This window comes from Lissotriton helveticus, chromosome 5_2, assembly GCF_964261635.1.
Source record: "Lissotriton helveticus chromosome 5_2, aLisHel1.1, whole genome shotgun sequence".
NCBI lineage: Eukaryota > Metazoa > Chordata > Amphibia > Caudata > Salamandridae > Lissotriton > Lissotriton helveticus.
This window is the reverse complement of record NC_136066.1, coordinates 1,100,752-1,121,735: the sequence shown is the minus strand read 5'-3', so window position 1 is coordinate 1,121,735 and position 20,984 is coordinate 1,100,752. Positions and strand designations below refer to the sequence as shown.

Below are 20,984 nucleotides of genomic sequence, written 5' to 3'. Positions count from 1 at the left end.
CCGCTGCCTCATTCGTAGGGGTCTTCTGAAGGAAAAGCTTGCACTGCCGCCTCCTCATTCGCAGGGTCTTCTGATGGAAAAGCTTGCGCTGCCACTGCCTCATTCGTAGGGGTCTTCTGATGGAAAAGCTTGCACTGCCGCTGCCTTATTCGTAGGGGTCTTCTGATGGAAAAGCTTGCACTGCCGCTGCCTTATTCGTAGGGGTCTTCTGATGGAAAAGCGCGCACTGCCGCTGCCTCATTCATAGGGGTCTTCTGAAGAGAAAGCTTGCACTGCCGCCTCCTCATTCGTAGGGGTCTCTGATGGAAAAGCTTGCACTGCCGCTGCCTCATTCATAGGGGTCTTCTGATGGAAAAGCTTGCACTGCCGCCTCCTCATTCGTAGGGGTCTTCTGATGGAAAAGCTTGCACTGCCGCCTCCTCATTCGTAGGGGTCTCTGATGGAAAAGCTTGCACTGCCGCTGCCTCATTCGTAGGGGTCTCTGATGGAAAAGCTTGCACTGCCGCTGCCTCATTCGTAGTTGTCTTCTGATGGAAAAGCTTGCACTGCCGTTGCCTCATTCGTACGGGTCTCTGATAGAAAAGCTTGCACTGCCGCCTCCTCATTCGTAGGGGTCTCTGATGGAAAAGCTTGCACTGCCGCTGCCTCATTCGTAGGGGTCTCTGATGGAAAAGCTTGCACTGCCGCTGCCTCATTCGTAGGGGTCTCTGATGGAAAAGCTTGCACTGCCGCCTCCTCATTCGTAGGGGTCTCTGATGGAAAAGCTTGCACTGCCGCTGCCTCATTCGTAGGGGTCTCTGATGGAAAAGCTTGCACTGCCGCCTCCTCATTCGTAGGGGTCTTCTGATGGAAAAGCTTGCACTGCCGCTGCGTGTTTCGTAGGGGTCTTCTGATGGAAAAGCTTGCACTACACATAGGAAAGACTACAACGCAACCTTAGAGGAAAATAAGATTGCCATAAAACATGCTAAAACTGTATATTTTACCTCAAAAATTCAGGAGGCCACTAAATCCTCTAAGGAATTATTTTAAACTGTGACTGCTCTATCAAAGTGCCCGCGGGATACTGTATTTGCACCAGATCAAAACATAGTGGACAAAATGGCTGTTTTCTTTCAAAACAAAGTCCAGACAGTTTATAATGAACTCCTGAACACAGCTGTTGCGCTGGGGTTGAATGATATAGAGGGGCGGGAAGGCACTGGACCTCTGTGCAGTCTATCATAATTCTCAGTATTAGGGGAAGAACAAGTGGCAGACCTGTTGCTGCAAACCAAGTCTGGGTCTCCCCTTGACCCCTGCCCGCCTTACATCTGGCTCCTGAGGAGATCAGTGCATCTTTAACCCCCTTACTAAATGAGATCACAAGTTCAGGGGTCTTCTCACTGCAATGGAAAAAGGCCTGTATCAGACCTATTCTAAAAAAGAAAAACACGTTTGATCCCTTGCAGACCAAAACCTATCGTCCAATATCCTGTCTCCCGCTACCCTCCGGGATCTTGGAGAAAGCTATGAACTCTGAACTGACGGAATATTTGGATCAGAATAATTAATATCCTTGACTCTACCCAGCGAGGCTTTAGATCTCGGCACTCCACTGAGTCAGCCTTGATTATGCCGACAGAAGAGATACGCAAGGTGATGGATGGAGGGTGCAGGGCCGCCCTTATTCTGCTTGACCTAACCACAGCTTTTGACACCGTAAACCATGCGTTATTGGTGTGAAGGCTGAAGGCGGCCGGCATTAGGGATAAGGCTCTAGCCTTACTAACAGTAATCAATCAAGCAAGTCCCTCTAGCCTTACTAACATCATTCTTGTCATCCAGGGAACAACTAATTCACTGGGATGGACTTCAGTCAGGAAAGTTCATTCTCCCATGAGGAGTCCCTCAGGGATCGACCTTATCCCCTACTATGTTTAATCTGTACGTCGCCCCACTTGCAAAACAAATAAAAAAACATGGTCTTATGCCTGTGCCATATGCGGATGACACCCAGTTAGTGGTGTCAGTCAAGCAAAGCGTGGATTTGACGGTGCAATGGTTCCGCAACTGCCTTACTGCACTGATGGCATAGATGAACACTAATTTTCTGAAACTTAATACGGAAAAAAACAGGTTGTAGAGTTCGATCAGAAACCCTCGGTGTGGAGCCAACTATGGTGGCTCCCTGAAGCCGGTACGTGTCCTGCCCCTGTGCCCAAGGCTAGAAATTTAGGCTTCATGATCGATAAAGATCTAACGCTGCCCCACAAATAAATCAATTATCTTCTGCTTGTTTTTTCACTTTGAAAGTTTTGCGTAAGATCCCTCCATTCATTCCTTTTTCATTAAGGAAAACGGTAGTCGGAGCACTAGTTCTGTCAAGAGTAGATTATTGCAATGCTCTATACCTGGGAGCAGGCGCAAGGCTGTTTTCTAAACTCCAGTCACTCCAAAAATGCAGCAGCGCAAGTTTTCCTTTATCTACCTAAACACCATCCTACATCTGCTAGCATAAAACAGCTCCACTGGCTTTCAGTGCGATGACTAGTGCACAAAGCCCTATATGGAGGAGGTGCAGAGGATATACAATCACTCTTTCCTCGATATGTGCCACTACGCTGCCTAAGGTCGACTAACACCGGACTGGTACATCTCCCCAAGATAAAAAGAATCAGGTGGAGAGGAAAGGGTTTCTCGTTCCAAGCCGCTAAACTGTGGAACTCCCTCCCCGTACAGATGAGACTACAGCAGGATTTGTCTCATATTTATTATACAGTTAATTAAAACCGTACCGTACAAACTTCATAGTAATACTTAATAAAAATTCAAAGATTAAAAATTGTATACACATTTATAAAATCTAGCAATACGAAAAATGTCAATTCCAAAAGCAGCATTTCTAGTTGATGCAATATATCCCAATCAGCCGATTAGTCCAAAAGGGAGAGTATATAGTGTGAGAGACAAAATGTCAGAATACTTATTACTGATCGTTGGCTTTCATTAACGTTTGTTTGTGCTTGTCTTCTCTTCGTGCTGGGCATTATGCAGTTCAGTTAATATAATGTTAACAAACTTCCCAGTCGTTGCTAGAACTTGGGCTGAATTATTACCCAAAGCACAAATCAGATGCTTCCCTGCAATGTCTCAGTAGTTTTTCCCGATAGACTGGGACCAGTAGACATCGACGTTCGTTGGCAAGATGGGGGCAACAACATAGCAGATGTAACCAGGACTCATGTGGATAATTGCAGAGCCTACAAGTTAACTGACCATTCCTCCGAGCCCACAGCGGGTTAAAATCATACATTGAAAGGGCTAACAGCCTCATATAAATAATTTTATTGTGACTCTATGATTTGAGAGAATAATTAAAATATGGCTGAGGTTTCCCCTTAACCCCTTCCATGCTGGTGACGGAATCACTCCGTCACCAGCCACGGGTGGGCTGTGCTAATGACGGAGTGGTTCCATCACGGCCCGGCCGCCGCGCCTGCGCGGCACTAATTTCGCACCTGCGCGGCGCGTTCTATTGAGCGGGTGGGGCCGTGACGGAACCACTCCGTCGTTAGCACAGCGCGCCCGTGGCTGGTGACAGCGTGGTTTCCGTCACCAGCATCCTATATGAGTCCAGGCTTGTATGGTAATTCCATAAAAGATTGGGCTCTCTCATCCAGAAGTTTTGTACTTTGCTTATGCCTGTTTGCAGAGCGTGTACAGCAGTTCATTAAGTCCTCTCACAACCTCTTTAGTGTATCTGCTACCTCTGCTATCCTTGTTCTGTGTGTGTCGCAGAGTCGTGTGATGTTCCTTCTTTCCTTCCCAGATCTGACCCTTGGATTCTACTTCAGGCAGAAGAACTTGCCTGAATTGTTGTCGTTCTTGCTTTTCACCCGATTGAGCGGTGCTAACTCACTCGGCCATTTTGCTCTTTTAAGCACATGACGTATTTTTGATTTGTACGCTGTTAGTTATTCATACATGACACACTAAAGTTTGAGTTAGGAAAATAAGGGCTATTTTTTAAACTACATTTCTCTTTAAATGTAAGCTATTGACTAGCGCTGCCACCAGAGTCTTGAACGCGAATACGGATCGGCGAGCAACGGTGGTGCTTGCTGCACGTTATTGAGTGACGTGTGCTTCCCTAGACTAACGCCCGAATTCTTCATTTGAAAGACGAGACTACTGGAGTTATTTACTGCTTCTGTAGACGTTAGGTTAATGCAGCGCATGACCTTATGACTTCCGGCTGGAGGTCCTGGATTAATATGTGCAGCGCATGGTCCTGAAGATGGTCCTATGGATTGTTTAACCAACAAAGGACCGAAACGTCGACGCTTGGGAACGTTTTGTTTATTTTCTATATCATCATTTGATTGCTAAATGACTGTACTGTGATAAGTACCATTGTTCACATGATATTCAATTTTTCATGTGTTTAACAAAAGTTGCCTTATACTACTGAGAATTTCGCCTGTCAATATTGTAGTATTTTTGTTGCCATATTTTTAGTCTTGTATATGAAAAAAGAAAAAAGTACAAAAGAAGAAATTTAGAATACTTGGAATAAAAAACAGTTTTAATCTGTTTTCCTTGCTTTTGGTTAATAATTGACCACTATGGTGGCAATATGAAAATTAATTGAATTCTGTGTAAATAATTCCTGTAGGGACACTTGTGCAAATTGTTACCAGAGTCTTGGGGCATCAGGAGTCTTCATGCATTTGTACCCTTGCCTGTGCTCCTGGTGCCAGTTGTTGTTCCAGACCGCCTCAGCCTCTCTTGCTCACCGTACCTTTATTCACACTTGTGGGTGCAAAGCTACTTCTAGTGTAATATTTGTAGGGGGGATTCACTTATTTATGTGGGTTTTCAATACCTGGCATCAGTGCCCGTTCCTGAAACCAGGAGCATTGGTGCCACCAATGCAATGGGAAGTGAGACATTTATACATACATAACAATGAGGAAGGGATCTTGGGGAAGTAGTAATAGTTCTTAAGTAGGGGCACAGGGACAAGTTGCAGCATAAAAAAGAGTGGGTTAATGAAAGTAAAGCGGTACAGGATGTTTGTAACATCTTCCTGAAGCTGAGGGGGCGTGGACAGGTCAGACAAGGGAGGTCCTTTGCTTGCAGGCATGCTCCTGTTACTAAACCGTATGCAGCGCTAAAGATGGGATGTGCTGAACGTGTGCCACCCGGTCCGCACACCTGAGGGGGCACAGGGACTTCTAGGGTCCTTCCTTCAGTGCCATGGCATCTCTGCACTGCCCTGGTCCAAAGGAAAGTGGATGTCTCCATACCAACTAGCAGGGCATGCTGGTTCCCTCATCCTTCCTCACTTTCAGATGCCACAGGTTGAGCCGCTGCTCCTTGGTGGTGGTTGCCATCTTCTGCACATGCAATGCTGCACCTTGCAGAAGCTGCTGAGACCAGGTTTGCTTCTGGTCAGTGACGTGCATGGTTCCAGGCTGCATCAGGCGTTCCTGGCTTGGGTGCACGCTAGCAGAAGCAATCCTTGCATTGCACTTTAACACTACAGCCCTTGGTGTTTTGAGCACAGTTGGCATCGGGAAGCCACAGGGCTCTATCTGCACATGGGGTACGGCAGTCTGTCCCTGACAGGTGAAGGCGCAGAGATGGTCAGTTCTCATCTCCATTCCATTGACGACCTCGCCTTCCTCATATAGATCTTATTATCTTATTTCTGTGCCATTAGTGTTGACCAGTGTTTTTTGACTGTCTGTGTGCTGTTCTTGCCTCTCTCGTTCTTTACTCACCAACCCATTATCCTCCTACACAGAGATGTCTACTCTCAGTTCCTGAAAGAGATGATAATCCAGCCGGGTATTGCCAAAGCCAACCTTGGAGTCTCCAGAGAAGATGTCACCTTTGAGGACCACGTGAGTACAGAGATGGGATGGGGTGAGCAAAAAGAGAGTGCCAGGTCAGGGGAGAAATAGCTATGTTGCTGCTGAGATGGAGCAGGAAGATGAACTGGAGGAGACCTATCTGAGAGCTCCAGCTTTGTGGGGGAGGGGGAACCAGGTGGCTGCTGGGGTGGAGCAGGAAGATAGGGTGTAAACAAGTACAACATTAGACAAACATGAACTTGGTTTGTCTTGTAGGAGTGCCTCAGGGTTTAGTTTACAGCACCACTGTCCCAGTTCTAAGATACAAGAGTGCTCTGGTCTGTCATTGGCATCGAACAAACAAACAGTGCAACATGGAACGACACAGACAAGAAAAGTGAACACGCATCGTGGCACACAACTAGTAATGCTGTGCTTGTTGAGCTACATCTCTCTGCCCTGGGGATGCAACAGGGCTATGTGTCTGTGGCACCACTTCTTGCTCTGCAGCACATTGCTGGTGCTTTTTGTGCCTCCTTTGTCTTTCCACAACATGCCTTCTGACATCACACTGAAGCTCACCCTCAAACGGACTCCTAGCACCACTCCAGGTTCTACATTCTCATACTCCGCTCAACAAAGAAGATTGTGCACTGCAGAGCGTACTTAGTTATTACGCCCTCGCCTAGTCATCTCCCCCAATAGTTTCCTCTCATGTCCTGCTTAGATTTCAGAATGTGCTTGGAGCCTTCCCCAACAAGAAAGTACTCATTTGCTAAAACATGCTGTTATCAATAGGTCGGGTCACAAATCCACCTCAAAGTTCCCTTGTAGGAGCGAATGTCCCTAGCATGGTCGTCATGTGACCTCTACTTCTCGTTTCGCCATCCTGGTCACCCCAGTATGTTTCCTGTGTGCGGACTCGTGTCACACGTCCCTTGACAGGTGCACTCTACATATTGCTGATCCATAGACACTGTTGGACAGTAGGGTCCACCCAGAGGACATCTCCTTTCATCCTGGGGGACGTCTGTCCAGATGGCTAGGTCACGAGGCGACCAACAGTTGGTTGTGTTTGACCTGTACTCACCGGCTGTATGGTGTTCTGCCTGACCCTACATGGGGGGTTTATCTTTTCTGGTCTGTTATGACAGGGTGTCCTCAGTTACCCTTGAGAGTTACCCAAGTGTATGTGGGGGAGGAGGCGGGGCTGGTGCTTGGACACGACTGGTGGGGTGCCCCTGGCTGGAGCTCCAAGGTTGCAGGGTGTCCTTGATTTAGGGTCACTCAGACGTCTGTTTTCTCATATTCCTTACATGTCCCTCCGCACTGCCTTCCTCTGTCTCTCATTCTCCAAACTTGCGACTCATCCATTGGAAGTCAAATGTCTGTGTCTGGTTTTGAAATAAAACCCATCCTAAGAAGCAGGATTGTGTCTTTGTGTGCGCTCCACATCTGTGATTCAGACTAGTCCCACCTTATCAGCCTGTGGCCTATGAGGCGAAGTGCGTGGACACAAGACTGTTTCCAATGGTCACTGAAATACCTCTTCACAAGCGCTGGAACCCATCCCACATCTTCTGCCACAGGCGAACAACAGTACCTGATTGGCTGGAGTGTGTGTAGGTCCAAACACATCGCTGTGGGATGGAAGTGGGACACCTGTTATCCACAAGGGACACCATTTAGAAAACGGGCTCTGCTGAACCTCGGCACTTTCGGGAGGCCATGGCTTGCGCTGATCGCTTCCCCCAAATGTTTGGAGACATCCTTGAATTTGATTGGCCACTTGCTGCTGCTTTGAGATCTAGCCTGCAGAGTTGGGCCTTATTCTGCTAGGAGTTATGTACACTGGTGCAGATGAACAAACCGAACCAGGGAAGGGGTGCCTGCTCTGACCCCTGGAGGAGTAGGAGTGATTCCGCGGGACAGAGAACAAGTCTGCTTTTGCTGACTAGAGAGAAGGAGGTAAAGGGTCTTGTGAGCCCAGAAGCTGCCTCCTCTTCCTGGAGAGTGTGTGCCTCGACCGTCGCCACTGTTCCTAAAGGAGGGACACCGGAGTGCTGAGTTTCCTGCCTGATGCTCACACTGTCCTATCTCTGCTGGCTGAGGGTCTCTCCACCACACCTCCACCCCTCCCAGAGAGGAGGGCCTTCAGCAGGAGCCACAGGGGGTCCTCAAGAAGCCTCCAGTCCTGGATGACACTCGGCTGCAGGTCTGGCCAAGATGTCTTCCCTTCTCATGGTTGCCTTTGAGCGCTTTATGGAGTCGAACAGTCAGCGCTTTCAAGCTGCACCGTCCTCTGCATATCACACACCTGTATCGTCGTGCTGAGAGCTGTTCTTTCCCCCTCTGATGTGCAGGTGCTGTGCAATGCCGCTGTCCTCTGGGGTGACTGTGCCCTGACCAGGAGGGCCCCATGCCACTCTCCTGCCTAACTGCCCTGCCCTACCCTGCCCTGCCGAGCACTGGGTGAAGGGACAGAGGCTTCCCCACAAGTGCCCAACACCCCTGACCTCCATGCCAGGTCTAAACCAGACACACTTCGCTTAATTCGCTGCACCTCTCCCCTGCTTCTTGGATGAACTTTTGGGTAAAGTCAGTAACTCCCTACTCAGCATGGTAGACATTGCCTGTGCACTTGCCTGTCCCACAAGTGCATAAAAATCAAAGGACTAGCAGTGACAGCACCCTTCATTGTGCACTATTGATGCGTAGACTAAAGATGAGTAGCCACACCCCGCCTTCCAGAGTAAATCTTGACTGTTCATCCTTCTTACTTCCTGAAGGTCCAAGCCTCAAAGGCAGATGCCTGGCAAACGCAGTGAGCTTCCAGTAGTATCTGGCTCCAGGGACAGCAACAATGCTTGTTTCAAGGGCCCCCTAGGTGTCTTTGAGTGTGCCCGGCAGTGGTCAAGAAGCAGCTTGGCTCCTGTAGTCTGTTCGCGCTTGATTCAATGGCTACAACATTGTACGTGGTCTCCTCTCCCTTTACCCCGCCTTCTTTATCTCCATTTACTCCCCTGCTGCAAGTCTCCTCGGAACTAATCTGTATGTAGCGCTTGTGGTCATATGCCCTCCTCCCGGCGCTACATCCTACTCCGCTCAGGCCGCTTGCTTGGCCAATTGAACTGGAACTTCCTCTTCGCTGATCTCTGCTACTCCTTCCTGACATTCAGCCCAGCTCTTAAATCCCAGCTCCTCAAGCTAGAAGACCAGGCACAGTGACCCCTACCTCCCTCTTAGGTGGTCCGTAAGTGCATGGGCCTGAGAGCAAAGCCCATGGAAAACAGTGTAAATCAGTAACTTCAATCTGTGGTGCTGCAGCGTTTAACCCATCACCTATTAACTCTGTGCCAGCCTGTTGTGCACCCACGCACACCGCTGCCACATCCTTTGCCCCATCAGTCGTTGCCTTGTGCAGCACCCCTTGTCGGACATGCTCTGGCTGCTCAGTTAATGATGACCGAGACCTGAGCGTTTAGTGCAGAGAAACCCCTACAGGAGCGTTGTAGATAGAACATAAAAGAGAGACACAGGTGCCCCAACAGCACAAACACAGCAGAAACCAAAGGCGAGCTGAGAACCTGAGCTCTCAAGTGCGAGTTTGGGAACAAACAGTGGGGGCATGTCTGTAAAAGTGCAGGAAGTTTTGGACCAATTCAGTGGAGGCAGGGAGGACATGGTAAAGCCAACCCTCCCAGGTCACACTAATCAGGGCTCTTAAGGCCCAGAAAAGATTGCGAGACAAGACAGTAACCTTGAAAAGTAAAAGTAAGACTGGGGCTGGAGCAGGGAGACCTACATCAACCCCAAGAAGCCTGTGGGGTGAATCAACGGAAACCCTGCAAAAGGTGGTGTGAATGTTCTTTGAAGTGAGTAGTGGCCTGGAACAGCAAAGGGAAACAAGGGGGCTTAAGCAGGAAAACAGGGTGCACCACCTGCAGGCCATGGTGCTGCAAGGAAAACAAAAGGAGGGGGGGATGCCACCTGAAATCACAAAGCTACACAGGAAAACAAGGGACACTCTGAGCTGGACAAAATGGTGCAACTTCATGCATTGGGAGTGCACAGGAAAATAAATGGGTACTCTGAGCTTGGGAAATAGGTTCCAACCTGAAGTCATGTGACGTCACAGGAAACTAAAAGTGCTTTGAACTGTTAAATAAGGTGTATCCGCATGTCATGGGTGTGCACAGTAAAATATACGGTCAATCTCAGATCTGAAGTCATGGGACTGCACAGGAATAGCAAAACACACAAGATGATGGACGGAATGTTGCACAATGGCAAAACATTCACCCCCAGTCACAGATCTGGGTTTAATCCATCCTTATTTTGCTCACCAAGCCACCCCAGTTCAGACATGGCCATATGCAAATCAGTCTGACCCTGTGCCTCATGGGAACAGTCCAGCCTCTCTGGACTGGAATCAAGCATCCTAGGACCGGTTTCTGGCTTTCAGCCCTCATCAGCCAGGATAGATTGACTCCAGTGGCAAAGTGAGCACAGGACCCATATATGGGCAAGTAGTACTCTCTGGCAGTAGGGTTAGCATATGGATGGAAAAGTATCCTGCTGCCTTGACTGTGAGAGGGACGGGCACTGTGTCCGAAATGGAGCTTGAGATGTTTGAATTACGTTCCAGTGAAACTTGCGATAAATGCAAGTGCCTTTATTTACACTGTTTACAGCTCGGGCATAGAGTCATAAGATCATTGGGCATTTCATGATGTAAAGTGTCACCTCGTGTATTACATTCCTGCTGGGAACAGTGTAATAAGGTTAGTGGTGTTTTTAAAGGTTTGTTTTATGCCTTGAAAACCATTAATGTTTGATTAAAAACCTCTCCACAGCCCCTCAATCCGAACCCTGACAGTCAGTGGAATAACTACTTCCGGGACAACGAGGTGCTGCTCCAGATAGATAAAGATGTGAGGTAAGTGCTGCTGCTGAAGCTCAAGGCAGGGCTGGGGGGGCGGTGGGGGTGACGTGGCTTCATGTGGGCGGAGGGGCTTACAGACAAACTTAATATCCAGTCAACATTTTACTGTTTGAAAAAGGACTTTAAAAGCAGCCAGGTAAAAGGTAAACTTAACAATATGATGAGTAAATGACTTCTGAAGTGCCTGGCACTTTTTACACCAGTGAAAAAAGCCCAACCATTATTGCACCCCCTGGACACTCCCCGCTAGAGGACGATTGAATCTTGAGCCCTCTGGTCAGTGTTGTATGGGAATGCTTGGAGACCTCGCTGTACAGTTCGGAAGCACATGGGTCGCCTCTCTAAAAATGGCGGTGTGAGTGGCGTAATGCAGGAAGGCGTGCTGGTACCCCGGTTTAACTGTGTGCGGCTGCTTTTGGCACCGAAGGATGCTCCAAAAATATATTGCAACACTGAAGAATCAGGTTCATGTGATAGAGTTAAAATGACTGTCTCATAATGCCCACCCAAACTTCATGACTGCTCCCCTTAGGCCACCTTGGCATTTCCTTTCTGTGGCCAGATTGTTGCCCCCAACTGACCATTAGGGCGTCCTTGCCTTTTCTATTTAAATCCTGAACCCCACTGGCTGGCTCCGAGCTGGAGACGCGTGCAGGCTTAATAGGCCAGCTCCCACTAGATGTCCCAAAACTATGCAGCACCGCGAAGGCCTGTTTGTCAAAACCATACAGCGTACTCTAAGATCTATGCATCAGAATCTTCTGACGGTGCCCAGAATCAGACGTAAACGCATTGAAGGGACCCGGTTCTCCTTTCTCGGTCCGAAGCTCTGGAACGCACGTCCTACCTCCCTCAGGCTTGAGGTTGATTATCTGCGGTTCAGGAAACAACTTAAGACCTGGTTGTTAACCATAGCCCATAACTAGATGCTACTCTGTTTAACCCTACCCCACTCCGACTCCCCAGCGCCAAGAGACCTGACGGTGTACGTGCACTATATAAATACCCACATAACATAACATAACGTTCGAGGCATGTGGGCTGCTAAATTCATATCTATAGCATAGATCGCCGCCTAGTGTTGGGTCCGGATGATTGCACGTTGTTGTCCTGGAAGAGTCTTCGAAGTATCACGAGATAGGTGGCTCCTCCCCTGGACTACAGTGCGCATGGGCATCGACTCCATCCCCAGATTGTTTTTTTCCGCCATTGGGTTCGGATGTGATTTCGACATCTCCTGTTCGGAATCGATATAAAAAACTTTTTCAAGGCCAAAAGGCCTTCTTTTACCCCGTCGGTATTGTTCGCGTTCGGTCTCGTGTATACTCCAACTCGTCGAGTCGGATATCTGAGGAGTCGGGTGACTCTTCGGTCATCGAGGCCCTGTCGACGCAGCAAGACTTTCGACGGCATGGAACGGAGTCCGTTCAAGAACTGTCCCGTGTGTGGTTCGAAGTACCCACACATCGACGTACACCCGGTGTGCAACAAGTGCCTGTCGTCGGACCACGACGAGGCCAACTGTATGGCCTGTTCGAGATTTAGATCGAAGAAGACGATCAAGCTTCGGCGCGTGGCGCGCCTCGAGGCCCAGCGGTCGGCCCCGGCGCCGTACGACATCTTCGAAAACCCTGAAGCAGACGAGCTAGAGCATCACCTGCAAATTTCACCTACATCGGCGGAGGTCGAGCACGACTACGGAGCAGCCGTCGAAGGCCAAGACCTAGAGGAAAACGTCGATGAGGTAGGGGACGACGAAGAAGCATATGGGGCCATGGAAGATAGCTCGGAGGAAGAGCTATGCCCCGTTCGTACTCTTACAATGGCTCAGGTCACGGGATCGCCACACGGCCTTACCCACGACCTTACACCTCGATCCACGGCCCCGCCTTCCGGCCCGGCTACGGACACCTCAGCGGAGCCGCCATTAACGAAATCGAAACCGAAACTAACAACATCGGTGTCGACGAAAACAAAGATGGACGACATGCCATCGAAACCAAAGACGTCTGCTCCGCCATCGACGCCGTCGTCTTCGGAGGTCTCAAAGTCTAAAAAAGGCTATCGACCCGGCAAAGGTGCCGAAAGTGGTCAAGGAACACAGCTCGAAGAAAGTCGTCGAGCCGTTATCCAGCAAGGTGGTCGAATCGAAGTCAAAGAAGACTATCGAGCCTACAGCGGGCAAGGCTGCCGATCCAAAAGCCAAGGGGGCCGTCGAGACAAAGTCGGCAAAGGGCAGCGAGCCGAAGTCTGGAATCCCGACGCCAAAGGCAAAGGCTGTCGATCCAAGGCGGTCGGCGTCGACGCCTGCGACCGTGGAAGCTGATCGTGGCGCTTCAGTCGGCGACGCGCCTGCGCCTCAAGCGGCGAAGCCGAAGTCATCGACGCTCTGGTCTTCCCCTGGAGGTGGATCGAGGTCATCGGTCTGGTCGACGAAACCATCCGCTTCCTTTACGAAGCAGGTCTCGGACTCCCTCAAGCGGATACGGGACAAGGAGTCGGCGCCGAGAACACCTTCTGCACCTAATACGTTGGCCCCACCGAAGAAGGCTTCGATGCCGATCCTCTACACTCTACCGCCTAAGGGGGCGCCGAAGACCTTTTCACCACGGATGGTGACCAAGGACTCTGCAGTGTCGACGCAAACACACCCAAGTGGAAGTTTAAGTCATCGACAACCTGTGCTAGAGGAGCAGTCGGCGCATATCATCGACGCCGACACTGGAAAACTCACGATCTACAAGAGGAAAATCACATCCCAGCCCCTGGAATCGTTTGTGATTCCTCTGAAGCGGAAGAGACCAGCACCAGAGGCACCAGTACTGGTTGAGCAAATTCTCCCACACCCTAGGAGGAGTGCAACGCCTTCACCCACTTGCTCAGATGGAGAAGGGGGTGAGCAAGATGAGGAGTATAGTTTTCCTGCAAACACAGACTCTGATGAGCAACAGGACTCCTGGATGGACACTGGTGATCAAGGAGACCAGCAGGTTGTCCATGACCCTCAGGTTTATAGCGTGAAAACGTCTCCCACAGAAGACTCTGCGGCATTTAATGCCTTGATTGAAAGGGCAGCTATGAACCATAAGGTGGAAATGCATGCCGACCCTGTGGAAGTTGACTTTCTATTTGACACTTTCTCTGCTGCAGAAAAAACTGTGAAAACTCTTCCTATGCTAAAAGGGGTCCTGAAGCATGCCACAGACATTTTCAAGGAACCCACGAGAGCAAGGGTTGTCAACCCCAGAATAGAGAAGAAATACAGACCCGCACCTGGCGACCCAACTTACATACGGGGCCAGTTGCCTTTAGACTCTTTAGTGGTCTCTAATGCCCGCAAGAGGGCGAATTCTCAAACAACGGGTGAAGCTCCTCCCCCGGACAAAGAGTCAAAAGTGCTGGAGGCATCTGGGAAGAGGGTGGCAGCTCAGGCAGCCAACATATGGCGCATCTCAAACACGCAAGCTCTGTTGGCCAGATACGATAGGGCACATTATGACACCCTAGAGCAACTGTTGCAACACCTTCCAGACCAGTTTAAGGAGGGAGCGGAGATGCTTATACAAGAGGGCAAGCTCATCTCCAACGCTGCGATAAAATGTGCGCTCGACGTTGCGGACACAGCAGCGAGAGCAATCAACACTAGCGTGATGTTGAGGCGTCAAGCATGGCTCCGCATCTTAGGGTTCAAGCCAGAGATCCAGACTACTATCCTGAACCAGCCCGTTAATCCAGACAGGTTATTTGGCCCAGAGGTTGACACCACCCTCGAAAAAATCAAAAAAGATACTGAGACGGCCAAATCCATGGGTGCTCTCCAGTCTCAGCAATTCAGAGGGAACACTTTTCGTCGCTCAGGCAATCGAGGTGTTACCAGAGGACACTTGGCACAGCAGACGCCATTCACTAAAGGGGAGGACAATCCTCGTACCCTAAGCAGGGTAGAGGAGGTTACCGTGGAAACCGCGCCAAGGGCAGAGGCAGAGGCAACAACAGCTCCCGTTCCTCTGCCACCAACAAACAGTGACTACCTGTCACTGCCCCCCGACCATCCAACACCTGTCGAGGGGAGACTCCAACGTTTCCTGCCAGTCTGGAAGTCCATCACCACAGACAGGTGGGTAAGGAAACTTATCCAGTACGGCTATTGTTTGGAGTTAACGTCCACTCCACCCAACATACCACCAAAGCGCCGTCCTATGTCAGCAGAGCACTTGCACTTATTGCAGCAGGAGGTACTCGTCTGCTGCAAAAAGGCGCAATAGAGCTCGTGCCAGTGGAGGAAGAAGGCACAGGGGTGTATTCCCTGTACTTCTTAATCCCAAAGAAGGACGACCCATTCTGGACCTCAGGCCTCTGAACCAGTACATTCTTTCAGAACACTTCCACATGCTAACACTGCAGCAGGTTCTTCCATTGCTAAACCAGGGGGACTTCCTAGCAACCTTGGACCTCTAGGATGCTTACTTTCACATACCACTCCATCCATCCCACAGGAAGTACCTCGGGTTCACCATCCAAAACAGGCATTACTAATTCAAGGTCCTACCCTTCGGAGTGACCACTGCCCCCAGAGTGTTCACGAAATGTCTGGCGACAGTGGCGGCGCACCTCAGGAGGCAGAATATACATGTCTATCCTTACCTGGACGACTGGCTCGTTCAGGCCAAGTCTGCTCAACAGTGCGCCGCAGACATGTCCCACACCATTCACCTCCTTCACAGTCTGGGATTTTCTCTAAACTATCCAAAGTCGCACCTTCAGCCAGCCCACGTGCGGCAGTATTTGGGCGCGACGATAAATACTCTGGCTGCCACAGCTCAGCCGAACCCAGCAAGAATCGACAACATCCAGTCGCTCATCCAAAGGTTCAGACCGCAACACTCCCTTCCAGCGAGAGTGTTCATGCAGTTGATAGGCATGATGGCCTCCTGCATCTTCATAGTCCCGCACGCACGGTTGCATATGCGTCCGCTCCAGGAGTGCTTGGCACATCAGTGGACTCAGGCTCAAGGACAGTTGAAAGACCTAGTGTTGGTGACCGGTCGGGCATACAACTCTCTGCATTGGTGGAATCCACACAACCTTTGCAAGGGCCGACCGTTCCAAGAGCCTGTGCCACAGATTCTCCTGACAACGGACGCATCTCTCCAGGGATGGGGAGCTCATGTGCTCCACTACACGGTGCAGGGACTATGGACAACGCAGCAAAAGAGGATGCACATCAACTACCTAGAACTGATGGCAATCTTCATGGCACTCAAGTCCTTCAAAGTACATCTGTGCAACAAGGTCGTGTTGATCCGGACGGACAACATGACGGCCATGTACTGCATCCAAAAGCAGGGAGGTACACACTCTCCACAGTTGTCTCATCTGGCTCAGAGCATGTGGAAGTGGGCCATTCAGAGGAACATCTTCCTCATGGTGGAACACCTCCCGGGCAAGGACAATCAGATGGCGGATCTGCTCAGCAGGTACAGCCATCAGATGCACGAGTGGGAGTTACAGCCATCAGTACTCCGCCCGTACTTTCAGCAGTGGGGTCATCCGGAGATAGACCTGTTTGCCACAAGGGAAAACGCAAAATGCCACAGCTTTGCCGCCAGGTTCCCTCACCCACAGTCGCAGGGCAATGCGATATGGATGAACTGGTCAGGCAAATTTGCGTACGCTCTTCCCCCAGCACCTCTCATTCCGCTGGTGGCAAGAAAGCTAACGCAACACTCGATGACGCTCATCCTGGTTGCTCCCACGTGGGCACGCCAACCATGGTACACCACGTTTCTAGAACTCTCTGTGGTACCGCATCAAAGGCTGCGCCTCACACCCAGGCTTTTGACGCAGAACCATGGCGACATTCAGCATCCAGATCCGCAACAGCTGAATCTGGCGATCTGGCTCCTGAAGTCTTAGAGTTTGGCTACCTTAATCTGCCTCCCGAATGCATGGACATCATCCGGGAGGCAAGAAAGCCCACCACCAGAGCCTGCTATGCAGCTAAATGGAAGCGGTTTGTCGTTTACTGTACAGACCACAATATCAACCCGCTAGATGCATCCATCCCTAACATCATCTGCTATTTGTTACATCTTTACAAATGCAATCTAGCATACGCTTCTATTCGGATACACTTATCCGCCATAGCGGCTTACCTTCAAAACAGGCAGCATCTCTCTGTTTTCAGAGTGCCTGCCATTAAAGCCTTCCTGGAAGGGTTGAAACGGGTCATCCCTCCCAGGACCCCGCCAGCTCCTGTATGGAACCTTAATGTGGTCCTCACCAGGCTGATGGGCCCACCTTTTGAGCCTCTACATTCCTGTGAGATTCAATTCTTGACATGGAAAGTGGCTTTTCTCATTGCCATCACGTCTCTTAGGCGTGTTAGTGAGCTACAGGCGCTCACGATACAAGAGCCATTTATCCAAATTCATTCAAACAGGGTGGTGCTCGGCACAAACCCCAAGTTCCTTCCTAAGGTGGTGTCGCAGTTTCATGTCAACCAAACCATTGAACTGCCCGCATTCTTTCCAAACCCTGATACAGTGGCGGAAAGAATGCTCCATACGCTTGATGTCAAAAGGGCGTTAATGTACTACATTGACAGAACAAAAGATTTTCGTAAAACACAACAGCTCTTTGTTGCCTTCTCAGCCCAGCACAAAGGCAACCCCATTTCCAAAGCAGGAATAGCCAGGTGGATCGTTAAGTGTATTCAGATTTGCTATCACAAGGCTAAGCGCACTTTAACGGTCCCCCCCAGGGCACACTCCACACGCAAGTTGGGGGCCTCCATGGCATTCCTCGGCAACATTCCTTTGGAAGACATTTGTAGAGCAGCCACATGGTCTACACCTCATACGTTTACCAAACATTACTGTGTAGATGTGCATTCCAAACAGCAGGCAGCTGTAGGACAGGCTGTTCTCAAAACACTCTTTCAGACTTCTGCAGCTGGCACGGGCGGCCGCCGTTAATGGAGGGACTGCTATGTATTCTATGCTATAGATATGAATTTAGCAGCCCACATGCCTCGAACTGAATATGCTACTTACCAGTATGCATCTGTTCTTGGCATGTAGGGCTGCTAACATTCATATCGCCCGCCCTCCTCCCCGGCACCCGTAGCAGCTGCAGACTTTTCTTGCATTCAACAATTAGCATGGACAGCGCTTACGCTATTACACTCCATCTTTGCCACAATGGCTAAAAACAATCTGGGGATGGAGTCGATGCCCATGCGCACTGTAGTCCAGGGGAGGAGCCACCTATCTCGTGATACTTCGAAGACTCTTCCAGGACAACAACGTGCAATCATCCGGACCCAACACTAGGCGGCAATCTATGCTATAGATATGAATGTTAGCAGCCCTACATGCCAAGAACAGATGCATACTGGTAAGTAGCATATTCAATACTTTCTGCGCTTGCATTTACCTGTTGGGAACTCCCATTGCCCCCTCGAAGCACTATCGCCCCCATTGCAGACGATTAGGTACTGCTTGGGAACGACTACTCTGGGCGCCATCTTGTGTGAGGCGAGGAGCTGGCGAGCGGTCTAGTGCTCGGCCCTCCCGCCCCACAGGCATAAAAACTCGGTATTTTCTTCATTCTGCGATTTACAGCTGAATGTGAAGGTCCTGAGGCGGAAGCCGGGACCCTGTGCTAGCGTGTGAAGAGATTGTGATTTATTTTCTTTTATTTTAACCTGTACTTGCATTTGCACTCGTTTTTTGCTTGCCTTTGCTAAAATTTTAAAAACCAGTCTTTTGCGCACTCTGCGCTTGCATTTACCTGTTGGGAACTCCCATTGCCCCCTCGAAGCGCTATCGCCCCCATTGCAGACGATTAGGTACTGCTTGGGATTGACTACTTTGGGCGCCATCTTGTGTGAGGCGAGGAGCTGGCGAGCGGTCTAGTGCTCGGCCCCTCCCGCCCCACAGGCATAAATGGTTCCCGGGCATCGGAAGCGCAGCGGGCGCGCCGGCGGCACGCCGAAGGCTCGCCAAAGGCGATCCCGTCTGCGCCCGTCCGCGCCTGCTCCGTGCCTAGGGCCAGTCATGCTGCCGGATTCCTTCCCACTCAGAGGCAATCCTGGTCCAGATCTCAGCTGATGGCATGGAACAAGGGAGCTTGCATTCCCCAGACACGGTGCAATTTGGCTTCTCCTCGCTGCACCCATTTTAAATGTAATCAATGTACCTTTTTTGTAACCTTTAATAAAAGACTTCCTCCTCCCCCCACAAAGCCCCCTCCCACTCCAATACGATCCTACACGGCCGGCTTATTGAACTGTCGTTCTCTACCGTGCCACTCAAGCGACATATGGCTGCTGCTCTCATCGACGTCCTGGGATTTACTATTTCTCACAGAGACATGGATTAAGGACACCCCTAGTCCAGATATTGCCCTGGCCACGCCCCCGGGCTATCGCCTAATAGGTATAAGCCGCGAGGGACTGAAATCCGGCGGTGGAATCGCCGTTATCTTATGGAATCATTTAACTATCGCTTCTAGGAAAATTTCTAATTTGGGGCCTATAGAGGCACTCTATTTTTCCATTTCAGATGCCTCTGCTGCCATATTTTCAGGTACATTGGTATACAGTCCCCCGAACACCCCACAGCCTGCAATTGCCTCGCTTATGGCAGCCATTGCAGATTTGTCTCTTAAGCACCCTTACTTTACTGTACTAGGGGATTTTAACCATCATGTTGATTCACATGACTGTACACGTGCTAAAAATCTTTTAGACTCCATGCAAGGCTTGAATCTGCCCCAATGGGTTAGTGGTCCTACACATTCTGCAGGACACACCCTTGATTTAATTTTCTCCAATTTGCTTGATCTTAATGTTCTCCCCCTTATGCCTCTCACGTGGTCCGACCATTACCTGATTCCGTTTGTGGTGTCTACACCCAAGCCGCCAAGGATGGAATCTACTTGCAGAGAACAGGGCAGAAAATGGCATAAAGTCACTTGTACGGCCTTGGAACAAAGGTTTAGGAGTAGTATTGATCTACCCGATGCTGATCTTAATGCAATTGTATCCACCTTTAATAAAGTTCTCTCTGCCGCCATTGAACAAATCGCCCCCATGCAGAATCTTTCCTCTTTAAGATCTAAACCCTCGGCTCCATGGTTTACATTGACACTACGGGCAAACAGAAGTAGATGCAAAAGACTGGAGCGTTCATGGCGCCGGTCATATGACCCGGCGGCCAAAGCCCTCTATAGATCAGCTCTTAAAGAGTTTCATAAACTCAAACGCATTGCCATGAAACAGTATTTTGCTGATAAAATTAAAAGAGCAGGAAATTCCACCAAGACCCTTTTCCATATTGTTAAGGAGTTTGCCAACCCTTCTGCTTTGGCCTGTCCTGTTACCCCTAGCCAACTGCTTAGTGAAGGACTGTCTGATTTTCTTTTTATGAGAAAATCATTAATATTACAGCAACTATCCATCAGAACCCCGTAGCAGCAACCCCAGCTTATGACACCAGCTGTGTGGAAGTGCTCACCTCATTTAAACCACTGTCTGAAGATTATGCCTTGTCCTTGTTTTTGAAGTGCAAATCGGGCTCCCCGCTTGATCCAGCCCCAGCTCATATTTTGAATGACATAGCTCCGCTACTGATTAAGCCCCTGTTAAAAATTTGGAATTCCTCTTTGCAATCGGGCCTTTTCCCCTCCTTGTGGAAACAGGCACTGTTGTTACCAATTTTAAAAAAAACAGGTGCTGATCCATTATGTTTTAGCAACTATCGGCCCATTTCACTTCTCCCCAAGCCAGCAAAAGTGTTAGAGAAGGCGGTACAAGAGCAATTGTCCGAATATCTAGAAACTAACCACCTGCTTCATGACACCCAGTCAGGATTCAGGCCTGATTTTAGTACGGAATCAGCCCTGCTGGAAGTGTCTGAATCAATTTGCGAATGTGTGGATAGGGGAGAGGAGGCCATGTTGGTCCTCCTTGACCTATCCGCAGCATTCGATACCATCTCGCATGACACTTTGCTGAATCGCCTTCATGATGTGGGCATCGGAGGAATTCCCCTGGCCTGGGTGAAATCATTCCTGACTGGCCTGTTCAAGTTGCCCGTAATCTGGGCTTTCAATTTGACACAGCTCTTTCCTGCAAGACTCAAATTAATAAGGTTTCATCATCCTGCTTTGGAAAACTCCGAATGATTAAAAAA

The 20,984-nt window shown here is 49.7% G+C and overlaps 1 protein-coding gene across 2 annotated transcripts in view; it reads left to right on the top strand.

Moving 5' to 3' along the window:
• Positions 1-20,984, top strand: part of TBC1D13 (TBC1 domain family member 13) — a 161,411-nt gene that overhangs the window by 58,221 nt on the left and 82,206 nt on the right. For both annotated transcript variants that reach the window (XM_078646595.1, XM_078646594.1), the window contains exons 5-6: positions 5,792-5,891; positions 10,697-10,779. In XM_078646595.1, the coding sequence (XP_078502721.1) occupies positions 5,792-5,891; positions 10,697-10,779 (183 nt within the window). The remainder of the gene's footprint in view (positions 1-5,791; positions 5,892-10,696; positions 10,780-20,984) is intronic.